This window comes from Neovison vison, chromosome 10 (genome assembly GCF_020171115.1).
Source record: "Neovison vison isolate M4711 chromosome 10, ASM_NN_V1, whole genome shotgun sequence".
Classification (NCBI taxonomy): Eukaryota; Metazoa; Chordata; class Mammalia; order Carnivora; family Mustelidae; genus Neogale; species Neogale vison.
In genome coordinates, this window is record NC_058100.1 from 1,687,249 (window position 1) to 1,701,684 (window position 14,436).

The 14,436-nt window shown below is 49.2% G+C and overlaps 1 protein-coding gene across 8 annotated transcripts in view; it reads right to left on the minus strand.

Annotated features, from left to right (window-relative positions):
- GON4L (gon-4 like) overlaps positions 1–14,436 on the minus strand; it is a 65,833-nt gene that overhangs the window by 36,812 nt on the left and 14,585 nt on the right. For 7 of the 8 annotated variants that reach the window (XM_044266520.1, XM_044266519.1, XM_044266518.1 and 4 more), the window contains 7 exons: positions 8,107–8,300; positions 7,515–7,589; positions 7,318–7,368; positions 3,381–3,431; positions 2,977–3,072; positions 1,909–2,028; positions 729–899 (listed from right to left, as the gene is read on the minus strand). In XM_044266520.1, the coding sequence (XP_044122455.1) occupies positions 729–899; positions 1,909–2,028; positions 2,977–3,072; positions 3,381–3,431; positions 7,318–7,368; positions 7,515–7,589; positions 8,107–8,300 (758 nt within the window). Of the gene's footprint in view, positions 1–728; positions 900–1,908; positions 2,029–2,976; positions 3,073–3,380; positions 3,432–7,317; positions 7,369–7,514; positions 7,590–8,106; positions 8,301–14,436 lie in introns of those variants that run through there. The other variant, XM_044266523.1, reaches the window with a different exon arrangement.

Below are 14,436 nucleotides of genomic sequence, written 5' to 3' on the forward strand. Positions count from 1 at the left end.
AAAAACCTAAGCTGAGAAACACTCTGTAAAAGAGCAGTCTATACAGATCAAAAATGTCGAGGTTATGAAAGACAAATACTGAGAAACTGTTCCAGATTCAAGGACGCCACAAGGGCGCCAGGCCGGTTCACGCAGGAGAGCGTGGGACTCTTGATCTCGGGTCCTGAGCTGGAGCCCCACCCTGGGCGCAGAAACTACTTAAAAACAAACAACAACAACAACAAACATGCTAGGAGACAAGACCTTAAGTGTGGTCCTGGACTGGGTCCCGGAACAGGGGAAAATGTTTCTTTTTCTACAAAAAGCACTACTGGGACAACTGGTAAAATGTAAGAGCCTTTACTAGATTAGATACTACAACATCCTCATAACGGAACATCCTCATTTTTAGAAAGTCAGTTCTCACTTGTCTAGACCGCAACATGCTATAAAGGGACGCAGGTCAACAAGCACGTGTACACGGAAGCAGCCAGGAGTGACAAAGCAGCCGCAGCAGAGGCTACGCTCCAGGGGACCCGATGCAGGCTGTTCCCCTGTGCCACATTTTCAAAGGCTGTCCACGGAGTTGCAGGGCTGCAAACACAACCGCACAAACCAAACAGCACCCAGGACCTGCCCTGCGGACGCTCACTTGTCTGCCCCACGTCACGTCTGCCCGTCTCCCTTCCCAGCCTGAGCAGCGACGCCGCCCCGTGCGACCTGCGCAGGGAGGCAGTGGCGCTGTTTACCTGGAAGGAGTCCATGCAGACGGGACTGGAAGCCAGCTCCTCGTCCACGGCGTGCAGCTTCTCCATGAAAGTACTGTCCCTGCTCTGCTTGGGCTTTGGGGGCGGCGGGGGCCCCATGGGCACCACTTCAGCACTGATGTGCCTGACGGCAGGTGCGCTGACTTTCTCGGCCTGATCACAAGAGGCATCTGGGTTAAAAAACGAAAGGGAAGGAGGGAGGAGAGGAGACAGAGGAGGAGGAAAAAAGGAAAAAAACAAAACAAAACAAAAAACAACACAGCGGGGAGACAAGGGCACGTCTTTCCTATATCAGGACTCTTCCTCCTCCTCTCCCTGCACAGACAGAGCTCCAGAAAAACAAGGCACAGGCAAGTACATTCATCTCATTAGGTTCTATCTTCTTTCCAATGTAGCCAACAGGATGCTACTTAGGTTACCGAGAGAGAGAGAGATCTAGTAAAATTGGCTTCAGGACAATATTAAAAAAGATGACAGAGTGTGGGGGGCACCTGGGGGGCTTAGCCGTTAAGTGTCTGCCTTCGGCTCAGGTCATGATCCCACAGTCCTAGGATCAAGCCCCACATCGGGCTCCTCCTTCTCCCTCTCCCCCTCCTTGTGTTTCCTCTCTCACTCTGTCTCTGTCAAATAAATAAATACAATCTTAAAAAAAAAAAAAAGAAAAGAAAAAGACAACAAAGGCAGAAAAGAAGCCACTCGTCACTCATCTGGGCCCCCCAGTGAGAACGTAGAAAAGTGCTCTCCCTTCAACGAGTCCCACTTTTCCTGCCAACTGTTCACTCACTTAAAGGACTTTGTCTTGTTTTAATTTAACTTACTTATTTACTGAGAGCACATGAGAACACGCATTAGCAGCGGGAGGGGCGGGGGAGAGACTCTCAAGCGGACTCAGTGCTCCGCGCAGAGCCTGACACCGCCTCGAACTCACATCCCTGACATCACGACTTGAGCTGAAAGCAAGAGTCAGGCGCTTCCATGAATGGGCCACCCAGGCACCCCAACTTAAAGGACTTTAAAACCTGGACGGTCAGAACCAGCCACGAGGACCCGAAAGATGCCGGCATGAAGAGTGATCTTGAATCCCGGCAGCTCGGCCTCACCAGGCACGGCCAGCCTGCTCCGTCCCCCCATCCCCCACCTCCCCTGCACCACGCAGACTCACCTCTGACAGCACGCCGGCCTCCTCATCCGTCTCCGTCATCTCGGAAGACGGCCTCAACCGGGACTTCTTCGCGCCCCGTGGAGACGAGGCGGTGCTCTCCACATCACTTTCCAACAAACTCTAAAACACAAATCCGGTTCAGGTTTCCATCCCTGACCGTGCCTCATCCCTCTGAGTCTGATATATCCAAGAAAATGAACCCATTTAGTAAGAGAAAATAAAAGTTAAATAGAAGTTTAACACTGTGAGGGGAGCACAGAGATCAGACTGTCCTCCTCCTCATCAGAACCGCAAGACAGGGGCGCCTGGGTGGCTCCGTGGGTTAAGCCTCTGCCTTCAGCTCAGGTCATGATCTCAGGGTCCTGGGATCGAGCCCGCATCGGGCTCTCTGCTCCGTGGGGAGCCTGCTTCCTCCTGCCGCCACCCACCTCTCTACCTACTTGTGATCTCTGTCTGTCAAAAAATAAATAATTTTTTTTAAAAAGAAGCAAGGCAATGGTCTAAAATCCTTTTACAACAAGTCAAATACACTAAGAAACAGAGTATCACCCAACGGTGAAAATGAGCAAAGGGCAGCCCATAAGCAAGAGTATCGACGAACCACAAAGGAATAATAATGAGAAACAAAGAGAACAAAAAAGCCAGACACAAGTGTGCACCTCGTGAGGTTCAGAACCAGAACAAAACTGGACTGGGGGTGTCGCGCTGCGTCCCCAGGCGACAGAACTATAAAGCAAGCACAAGGGACGCGCTGGCTACACTGTGTTAAGGCCTTTGGGGGGCCCTTCAGGACCACTGGCCTCGTGATGACGTAGGCGGTATTCTTCAGTGTTTGAGCGGGGCACAGTTCTGTGGGTTCCACGTGGGTTCCAGTTCACGATGCGAAACAGGAGATCAGCACGGGAAACCAGGAGGAGAACACAGCCCTCAGCCGGTTTTAGGGGAAGAAACGAGCAGGAAGGAGAACCGCGTCGCGCTCCTGTCTACGGAGCAGGGCGCGACGCTAAGGAAGCCTCCGGAGCCCCGTCGGCCCGAGCGCGCGCCCGACGCTCACAAGCGGACACTGACCTCCTCGGCCGTCTCGTCCTCCTCCTCGTCGTCCGGCTGGTACTCCTCGTCGGACGAGTCGTCCTCCTCCAGCTGGATGTCCACAAACTGAGGCGGCTACGTAAGACAATCACAGAAAGAACTGAAGTCACGGGAGACACAAACCGTAGGTGTCGGAGGAGGAGGAGGAGGAGGAGGAGCGGGCAGGAAGAAAACAGCCGTAGCGCGAAGCGCGGCCAGAGCCAGCGGGAGGAGGCACAGAGACCCCGCGCGGCAGCGGAACCGGAGAGCGGCGGCGCGCAGACCAGGCCAAATTAAAACGAGAAGACAGACCCCCCGAAAGTAATCAACAGAAAGGAGGTATGGGTTTCAAAATTGATGAAGTCTTTCTGGAAAAGAACAGGAATTACCTCTTCCAAGTTTACCTTAATTTCATTGGCCTTCTTAATGGGTGAAATATTCCATGTTGGAATCACCTACCAACAAAGAATGTAAATAATTATGTTCTCTTAGCAGAAAGAAATGGGTTTTCATTTTCGCTTCCTCCTCCCCATCACAAAGAGCCACGGACCTAACGTGCGGCTGCGGTGAGGGAGGGGATGAGCTGCCCCGAGGGGACACAGAGTCTCTGTGAGAATTTGCCAGAGCAAACGGAGAACAGACTCTATTCCCATCACTAGTATTCCTGCCTTAACGCTGGTTAAGACTCTGTGTTATCCATAAATACAGAAACTATCTGTCTCACCTACTTTATTATTCTTTTTTTAAATGTAATTTTTCTAAGTAAACTCTACTCTCACCATGAGCTCGAACTCACAACCCCGAGATCAAGAGTCACAGGCTACCCAGGGAGCCAGCCAGGTGCCCCTGTCCTGCCTACTTTACATCACAACTTGTGTTCACCGGGAACAATGAACTTGAAAACTACCTGTAAACTATAATAGTACACACACCTAAGGTATCCCAGGAACAGCAGCCTTCGGGCGGCAGGATTTTCTTAATCAATTACGTAAACCCATCTTAAGTTTGTATCCTGACAGCTAGCCACGACAGCTCTGACGGAAGGATTTAGGGGTGAAGTACCAAGTTGTCCCCAACTTATCTTCAAATAGATACAGGAAAAGAACAAGGGATAGATATAGAGATACAAAGCAAATATGGTAAAATTTCAAAGATATTAAATCTAAGTGGGATACAGATTCATTGTAAAATTATGACAAACTTCTTGTATGTTTTAGAATAGCAGAGTTTGGGGACGCCTGGGTGGCTCAGTGGGTTAAGCATCTGCCTTCTGCTCAGGACATGATCTCAGGCACCTGGGATCGAGCCCCATGTTGGGCTCCCTGCTCAGCAGGGAGTCTGCTTCTCCTGCTCCCTCTGCCCCTCCACCCAACTCATGTATGCGCACGCGCTCTCTCTCTCTGAAATAAATAAAATATAATCTTTAAAAATAAGTAAAGAGGGGCACCTGGCTGGCTCAGTTGGTTAAGCATCTGACTTCGGTTCAGGCCATGGTCCTGGGGTTCTGAGACCAAGCCCTACATCAGGCTCCCTGCTTAGCAGACAGCCTGCTTGTCCCTCTCCCTCTGTCTGTTCTTTAAAATATTTTATTTATTTATTTGACAGAGAGAGAGAGAGAGTGTGCACAAGCAGAGAGAGCAGCAGACTCCCGCTGAGCGAGGGAGCCTGATATTGGGCTTGATCCCAGGAGCCCAGGACCATGGCCTCAGCTGAAGGTAGATGCTTAATGACAGAGCCACCCAGGTGCCCCTAAATTTCTTTTTTAAAATTTTATTTATTTATTTGATACAGAACAAGAGTGAAAGAGAGGGAGAATGGACGCCAACTCCAGGAACAGAAGGCCGAGGGAGCAGAGTCCCTGCCAAGCAGGAGCCTAATGTGGAGCTCGATCCCAGGACTCCGGGATCATGACCGGAGCCAAAGGCAGAAGCTTAACGGACTGAGCATCCAGGTGTCCCAACAGAAAATCTCTTTTAAAAAATTAGTAAATAGGGGGACGCCTGGGTGGCTCAGTTGGTTGAGCAGCTGCCTTCGGCTCAGGTCATGATCCCAGTGTCCTGGGATCGAGTCCCACATCGGGCTCCTTGCTCGGCGGGGAGCCTGCTTCTCCCTCTGCCTCTGCTTCTGTCTGCCTGTGCTCGCTCTCTCCCTCTCTCTCTCTGATAAATAAATAAAATCTTAAAAAATAAAAAAATAAAAAATTAGTAAATAGGGGTGCCTGGGTGGCTCAGTGGGTTGGGGCCTCTGCCTTCGGCTCAGGTCATGGTCCCAGGGTTCTGGGATCGAGCCCCGCGTCGGGCTCTCTGCTCCACAGGGAACCTGCTTTCTCCCATCTCTCTCTCTGCCTGCCTCTCTGCCTACTTGTGATTTCTCTCTGTCAAATAAATAAAAAATCTTTAAAAAAAAAAATTAGTAAATAATAAAACAATAGAGTTGTGGTGAGATGTTTTTAAAGAACTTTTTTAAGGCTCTTATATGCTGCTGACAAAAAAAATGCCCCTGGAGTGTGTAACTCCTTGGGTTCCGTCTCCACAAGGAGCCTTAGGCTCCCCACCTGTCCTTCGCCCTGCCCTGTTCCGGCTACTTCTCTCACTCAGTTGAGCCAGGAGCCATGCAGGGTGAGGGGAATGATCTGACACCGGTCCACACCCCTTCCCATGTTTGTGTCCGAACCAGCTCAGTTCCCTACAGCCAAAGCCACCAGGGCAGGGAGCGGCAGCGCCTGGGACGGTGCTGAAGTCAGCCTACTGAGCATTAAGAAGTGAAGAGCGGGGCGCCTGGGTGGCTCAGTGGGTTAAGCCGCTGCCTTCGGCTCAGGTCATGATCTCAGGGTCCTGGGATCGAGTCCCGCATCGGGCTCTCTGCTCAGCAGGGAGCCTGCTTCCTCCTCTCTCTCTCTCTGCCTGCCTCTCTGCCTACTTGTGATCTGTCTCTGTCAAATAAATAAATAAAATCTTTAAAAAATAAAAAAAATAAAAAATAAAAAATAAAAAGAAGTGAAGAGCGGTGGGCTCTAACCCTCCCTCCCCCACCTAAACTGTGGTCTTGGCCCGTCCACTTCTCTGCATTCATTCATGGCTTGTCAGAATGATCCAGAGTCTGATCTGGATCTCTTTGTTTCCAGATCAAATATGGAACTATTGTTACTCGTACTCTGCACGTCAGGAGACTCCCATAGCTTCGTCTCACTGACAGCCACTTTCATCACAGCTACCGCATGTGCTCATGTGGGAGGGTTACCTAATTCCTGGAGAAAGATGAAATTTCACTCTATGCAACCAGGCTGAGCCCACCGGAAAAAAGAACACGATGTGGCCGTCACAAAAAGCCAATACTGCTAGGCCGCACCAGGAGGAGGGCTGTGTCTGGAACACAGAAGGTCCTAACTTCGGTCCACACAGCTAACCCCTATCCGGGGCAGGAACTCCACATCAAGCACACTCTTCAAAGGATATGGACAAACTAGGCACATTCGGAGAAAAGGATCAGGTTGGTGAATGTACTCACAGCCTTGTTTGTCACGTGAAGCCCGATAAAAAAAAACTGGGGGACATTTAGCAACCAAAGAATATTATAGAAAGACACACTAGTTTTCTTCTACTAGAGAAAAGGTCAAGAGGAAGAGGAACAGGTTCATTTCTTCTATGGGGCTGCGGAGAACAGACCTGGACAAAGGGACAAAAACAACAACACGCATTTGGGGTCCACTAGGGAAATCTTCGTCACTATCAGAGATAAACCAGACGGCCTCACGCCCATCGCCTGCCTGTGACGGACACGGAACACAAACTGGACAAGCGCTTGCTGAGCAGAAAATAAATGGGTCCCAGCATCTGCTACAGAGTACAGAAGCCTTCCTGTGGCTCTCATCCCCCACTGTGTGCGAAACAACCACCTGCTCTTTCCAATAATGCATATTCCCGGGCCCTACTCCCGGGTCCTACTCCGGGTCTGAGCGGCACCATGCAACACGCAATTTCAGTGAGCGCTTGTGAGAGACAGGGTGACCTGATACAGTATCCCCTGGGACACACTTGGAAAAATACTCCTCTAAACCCTTTGCCACGTGTCCCCTGAACAGAAAGGCTGCTCTGCCTCAGGGCTTCCAACGGTCTCCCGGTCTACTGTGCGGACAGAACGGCAGGACATCCTCGACGACGGACGTGAGGAGGATGAGGGCTCTGGACGCTGCCTCCACTCATCTTTTACAAATGTTTCTTTGAAGGAGGCAAACCAAGGCTGTGATAAATCTTTCCTATATTTTTCCCTGCCAATAACCTAGAATCAGACCTTATTGACCAAATGAAAGGAAAAAACCAAAAACAAAGGAACAACACCCACCACTCCTTTTTCCACCACTTCCTTCAGTTTCGAGCGTGTCATTTTGGGTTCCTGAGGCAGGAAAATGAGAAGGAAACAGTCAGTCACGATCTTCCTGCGAATCCGGGGTTCCGCGATGCTGACTCTGCCCCCAGCCCGAGTGTTTACAGACTCCCGCGCACCCGTCAACAGCAGGGAAGGGGACATCAAGTACTCACGAACATCGGCATGTCCTCCGTCTCACTGATGGCTGCTTTCATCATCGCCACCACGTGCTCGTTTGTGATGACTTCCTGCAGAAAGAGGAAATCCCACTTTATGCAACAAAGACGTGTTGACGAGTAACAGCCGCTTCCCTGTGCCTCCGCTGGATACGGAAATGGCTTCCGGGTGGGGGAAGGCGGGCTCTGGCCAGAAGCACCCAGGTCCAAACTGCAACAGAGCAGGGAAGCCGGACGTGCAGGTGCGGGTAACTGACTCTATGCGTCTGGGAGAGGGTAACCAGCAAGGAAGGTTCTGTAATCAGCCGTGCGGACACCCCTGCGTGCACAGCTTAGACTGTGCCCCAGGCATCCCTGCGGACCTCCGGACCCACAGAAGAGCGCGCCCACTGCAACATTACCGCCTTCAGGCGTGCCAGACTGGCGAGGCAGTGGAGGAAGAGCGGACCGGTGCACCTGCCCAGGTCCTTCCACGTGGCTGCTGAGTCAGCGGGGCTGGGCACGGGCACCTCCCAAAGTCAGCCGGTCCCACACTAGGAGCCCGGGAGCCCCGCGTCCCGCCCCCGCGCCCGGGCCGCCGGGCACGCACGTGCAGGATGTTGCGCACGTTGACCGCGGTCAGGTTGTGCTGCTTGGCGCCGTCCTCCAGCGTGCGGTCCAGCGCGGCGTCCAGCTTCAGGTCGCAAGCCCACGCCCCGCCCTCGGGACCCCGGCCGTCCCGCCTCCGCTTGGTGCCCTTTCTCTTTCTTCGCCTCTTCTCACTTTCTTCACCGCCTTGCTCTTCTGCAAATAAACCAAGAACACCATGAGACTCTCCAGACTGCGGCTCCCAGAACCCATCCCAGCGAGCCAACAGCGCCAGAAAAGAGGCTGCCGGCCAACTGGCCTTGGAAATGAAAACGGCAGGCGCGGCGGCTACCGGGGGCACGCGGCGGCCAGCCCTCTACACGACAAGGATGGAGTTACTCCTGCGAACAACCCGAGGAGGCCGGGACTACTGCTTTTCCCATCGTACAGATGAAGAAACTGAGGCAGAGAGAGTGAAGAACTTTCCCAAGGGCTAGTAATGGCAGAGACGGGCTCGGAAGCCTTGCTCCCCAACCCTGGCATCCACAGTCCTAATGACTACCGTGTGCGGCCCAGATGATACACCAGAAACCCGGGCTCCGTGTCTCCGCGCTGGGCGGCCTCGGCAGGAGTCTCATGTCCTTCTTCTGCAAATACAGACATGTGCCCCTCCGGGATACCATGAAGATTAAGTGAAACAATATAAACCAGAGTGCTTTATGCCAGTGAAACAGTATACAGTGTAATCTGTCATTATCATTACCCAGATCAGAAAAGAGAAAAACAAGAAGGAAAGGATAAAAAATTCACTCTGAACTGTACCAAAAATGGAGAGGGTGGGGAGACAAAGTTACCTCCATTCTACAAGGGCACATAACCAGACAAAAGGAAAAACTTTTTTCTTTTTTTTTTTTTAAGATTTATTTATTTGACAGAGATCACAAGTAGGCAGAGAGAAAGGAGGAAGCAGGCTCCCCGCTGAGCAGGGACACCTCCCCCGGCCCCTAATGAAGGACAAGTAGACCCTCCACTGAGCAGGGAGCCCAATGGGGGGCTCGATCCCAGGGCCCTGAGACCATGACCTGAGCTGAAGGCAGAGGCTTAACCCACTGAGCCACCCAGGCACCCCATGGAAAAACTTCTTGATTAGCAGAATCTGCAAAGTCTTGAGATACATTATCATGTAATAGAGGTTCTCACCCTTCCAATGCTTTCAGGCCTGCTACCCTCTGAAAACAAGGATTAGACAGGATTAACATGAACGTGACCTTCTCTGTCTAAAAAGATTTTGTGACCTTCAAGCCATACCCTGCCAATATTTACATAGCGAAAAGTTATTAATGACTTCAAACAATTGCTTCTGCACTTGTGAACACACACCGAGAATTTGATAAATGTGTACAACTCTTAATCCAGTTAATTGTTGTTAAGGAGACAATTAGATGTGCAGAGACTAATAATCACATTACTCACTGCAACATTAATTATTTTAGCAAAAAGATGGGAAAGTACTAAATTTAAGCAAAAAGATGAGAAACGACTAAATGTCCAACATTACAGGAATGGTAAAATGAACACTGGTACAAACACACCGGACTGTAACAGAGCCACTAAAACTTGTCTTTTTAGGGGTGCCTGGCCAGCTCAGTAAGTACAGCAAGTGATGCTTGATCTCAGGGTTGTGGGTTGAGCCCCACCTTGGGTGTAGAAATTACTTAAATAAATAAAACTTTTTTTAATGGTCTTTTGAAGCAAGGGAGAAAACAAGTAAAAATGTCTACAAAGAGCTTTAAATAATACGGAAATTTTTCTGATAATTATTTTTAAGGGAAAAAAAGAAAAGACAGAATTCAAACATGCACATCTCAGAGTGGAATCTGAATCAACCGTGCTGCTTCAAGGTACGACCCACAAGATGACACCTGCAAAGAATTACAAAACCTCCCAAAGCACCTAAAGAATGATAAAGCTCTTTACCACTTGTATTTTGAGAAACCAGCAAAAGGGGAACTACACACCGACTCCCTAAAGGTCCTTGTGTATCTCTCTTCTCGCCTCCCCAGTTCTCCACCCATTCTCTCCGCACTGCTCCGGACCGCCTCTTTCCCACGCCCCCACCATCTTGCACCCCGGCTCACACAGACCAACGGAGCCAGGCCTCGGCTTCTGCCACACGCCTTCCCTCCTCATCTTCCCTGCGCCACAGCAACAATGACCCAGGAGAAGAAGAACAAGGATTTCGGACACCCATGGAAGCTCCTATCCTATCACATTATTAATAACACTATCAACTGCAAAATTTAATCTAGGGGCACCTGGGTAGCTCAGTGGTTAAGACTCTGCCTTCGGCTCAGGTCATGATCTCCAGATCCTGGGATCGAGCCCCACATCGGGCTCTCTGCTCAGCAGGGAGCCTGCTTCCCCCCACCTCTGCCTGCCTCTCTGCCTACGTGTGATCTCTCTGTCAAATAAATAAATAAAATCTTTTAAAATAATTTTAACCTAGAAAGGAAAAGTTTCAAAGAGATGACATAAGTTCAAACTATTAACACCATACTAGAAACAAGAAAGTTTGTTAATGGCGCACCTGGTTGGCTCAGTTGGTTAAGCAACTGCTTTTGGCTCAGGTCATGATCCTGGAGCCCCGGGATCAAGTCCCGGATCAGGATCAGTGGGGAGTCTGTTTCTCCCGCTGACCTCTCTCTTCTCATTCTCTTTCTCAGTCTCTCTCAAATAAATAAATAAATCTTTAAAAAGTTTGGGGCACCTGGGTGGCTCAGTGGGTTAAGCCTCTGCCTTCGGCTCAGGTCATGATCCCAAGGTCCTGGGATCGAGCCCTGAATCAGGATCTACACTCAGTGGGGAGCCTGCTTCCTCCTCTCTCTCTGCCTCTCTGCCTACTTGCGATCTCTCTGTCAAATAAATTAATAAATAATCTTTAAAAAAAAAAAAAGGTTAACTAAAACATCACCAAAACAATAAAATCTTCTTTATAAAATTTAGACATACAAAATGTAGCCAAAATCCACAAAGAAGGCTAATGAAGGAAATATACAAAGGAAGCAGCTAAACTTTAAAAAATGTTATATAGTCAGCTGATGAGGAATCGAGCTATCCTTTAAAAAAGAGCTGCTCAAACTGTCTTTGACAAAGAGCTAGTTTTGCTTTTGACCAAACAATTACAGATTTATATTTCCTTTTTAAGATTTTATTTATCTACTTAAGAGAAAGAGAGAGAGCACGAGAAGGGTAAAGGGCAGAGGGAAAGGGAGACATGGACTCCCTGATAAGCAGGGAGCCCGATGTGGGGCTCAATCCCAGAACCCTCGGATCATGACCTGAGCCAAAGGCAGACACTCAATGACTGAGCCACTCAGGCGCCCTAGACTTATATTTTTATAAAATAAAATTAAGAACGTAGCCATCATGTCAAATGTTACAAAATTTCTAAATTTTTACTCTGGGTTTCCATAAATAATTTGTTTCAAACCAGTTCTCAAATTGGCACTGGTTCTCAGACCCCACTTTGAGTAGCAATGCTTTAAGATATACACTGAAACACTTAGCCCAACTAAAAATACTATTTAAAAAAATGAAACATAAAAATTATTTAAATAAGACCCTCGTATATGTGTATATACATATACAGTGGCTCAGTCCTTAAGCGTTTGCCTTCAGCTCAGGTCGTGATCCCCGGGTTCTGGGATCCAGTTTCTCATCTGGCTCTCTGCTCAGCGGGGAGTCTGCTTCTCCCTCTCCCACTCCCCCTGCTTGTGTTCCCTCTCTCACTGTCTCTCTGTCAAATAAATAAATAAAATCTTTTTAAAAATTATTTAAATGAATTGTGAAGAAAGTTTATCATAAAATTTAAATGCGAGTATTTCTCCTGGAAAAATCATTAGAATTAACATAATTTCATTTAGAGGCGCTATCTTATAAACAACCCATCAAAATGGGGTTAAAAGTTTAAATTGCATCGCACCTGTCTCTCCTCTGATCTCTGATTTTACTGCTGAGTTGTTATTAGGAGGACAGGAAGGAAATGTAATACATCCGAACTCCAACACACCGCACAGACAGTAAAAAAAGAACAGATAATTCTACTGTTGCTGAGCTAATCCTTTATCTTCTAAAATACTGGGATTCGGGGGCCTGGGTGGCTCCGTGGGTTAAGCCGCTGCCTTCGGCTCAGGTCATGATCCCAGGGTCCTGGGCTCGAGCCCCGCATCAGGCTCTCTGCTCAGCAGGGAGCCTGCTTCCTCCTCTCTTTCTGCCTGTCCCTCTCTGCCTACTTGTGATCTGTCTGTCAAATAATAAATAAAATCTTTAAAAAAAAAAAAAAGTTTAAAATACTGGGATTCGACTGACTCTGAAGCGCTGAAATGTAAACCTTAAAAAAAGGAAGCCCCTCTATAAAGATCAGACTAGGAAAAATGCAGAACAAAATCTAATTTTTTCCTTCCCAGAGAAAAATGGAATGTGGTTGACAACAAGAGATTCCTGCCAGTCCGAGCTGGCGGCGCCCCCGGCACAGGCGCCGCGGACCGAGCGGACCGAGCGGGCACAGGAGCCGCGGGCGCGCCAGGGTCTCTGACAGCGAAGCAGCCTCACGGCCGCGGCAGCCACACCGCGGATCTCGGGAGCCGGCTCGACGACACTGCTGTCCTCCACAGATGAAACCTGCCACCAAATCAGCCGCAGAACCACACAAACTACAACCGAGCTCTGGGCAACACAGGTCGGCGCTGTGCGCGCCCACGTCCACGCGGTTGTTTTCAACAAATACAGTCCAGGGCGCCCGGGCGGCTCAGCTGGTTAAGTGTCTCCCTTCGGCTCAGGTCACCAGCCCGGTCCCGCATGGGGCTCCTTCCTCGGCAGAGAACCTGCTGCTCCCCTGCCAGTGCGCGCGCGCTCGGACGGAGAAAATCTTTACGAATAAATAAATAAGGGGCGGGGGGGGGGGGGGGGGGGCGGTCGGGGAACCAGGTGGCGGGTATTAGGGCACAGATTGCATGGGGTGCTGGGTGTGGTGCAAATCAATGAATACTGTTACGCTGAAAATAAATTTTAAAAAAATTTTTAAATAAATAAGTGAAAATAAAAATAAATACAGTATAGTACTGTGAATGTATTTTCTCTTCCTTATAATTTTCATAACCTTTTCTTTATTCTGGCTTACTTTACTGCAAAGACAGCGTAGATGTTACACACAACAGTGAAAACATGTTTATCCACTACCAGTAAGGCTTCTGGTCAACAGCAGGTTGCATCTTAGAGGAGTCAAAAGTTCTATGTGGGGGACGCCTGGGTGGCTCAGTGGGTTAAAGCCTCTGCCTTTGGCTCAGGTCATGATCTCAGGGTCCTGGGATCGAGCCCCGCATTGGGCTCTCTGCTCAGCAGGGAGCCTGCTTTCCCCTCTCTCTCTCTCTGCCTCTCTGCCTACTTCTGGTCACTCTCTGTCGAATAAATAAATAAAATCTTTAAAAAAAAAAAAAAACAATTTATAGAACCTTTAAAAAAAAAAGTTCTATGTAGATCTTCAACTGTGTGGGGCAAGGTGCCCCACCCCCACATACAAGGCCGACTGTACATAAAAGTGGAAAAATATATAAAGTCGTCGGAAGACACTGAACAGCCCTCACGGAAAGGAACTGTGATCTTTGAGAGAAGGGAAACACCGTAAGGAGGACCTAACCTGAGGGGTGCCTGGGGGGCTCAGGTTAAGCCTCTGCCTTCAGCTCAAGTCATGATCTCAGGGTCCTGGGATCAAGCCCCGCATCGCCCCGCATCGGCCTCTCTGCTCAGTGGGGAGCCTGCTTCCCCCCATCCCACCGTCTGCCTCTCTGCCTACTTGTGATCTCTGTCAAATAAATAAATAAAATCTTTAAAAAAAATTTTTAACAGGGGCACCTGGCGGATTCAGTCGGTAGAGCACATGACCCCTGACCTCGAGGTCTGAGTTCAAGCCCCACAAGGGAAGTCCAGCTTACTTAAAATAAATAACGACAGAAACATAGAAACAAAGATAGATACACATAGTAAAGAAAAGCAAAACTAAATATATTTTGTTTCCAGACAAAATCTGAGATAATTCACTGACATAAATAAGACCAGGTTCACAAGAAATACTAAAGGAAAATCTTCAAAAGGGAAAAAAAAAAAAAATCCCAGATAAAGGCAAAGCAAAGAACTTCAGGATGAGGGCCGCCTGGGGGGCTCAGTTGTCAAGCGTCTGCCTTCAGCTCAGGTCATGATCCCAAGGTCCTGGGATCGACTCCGCATTGGGTTCCGTGCTCCGGGGAGGCTTGCTTCTCCCTCTCCCACTCCCCCTGCTTGTGTTCCCTCTCTTGCT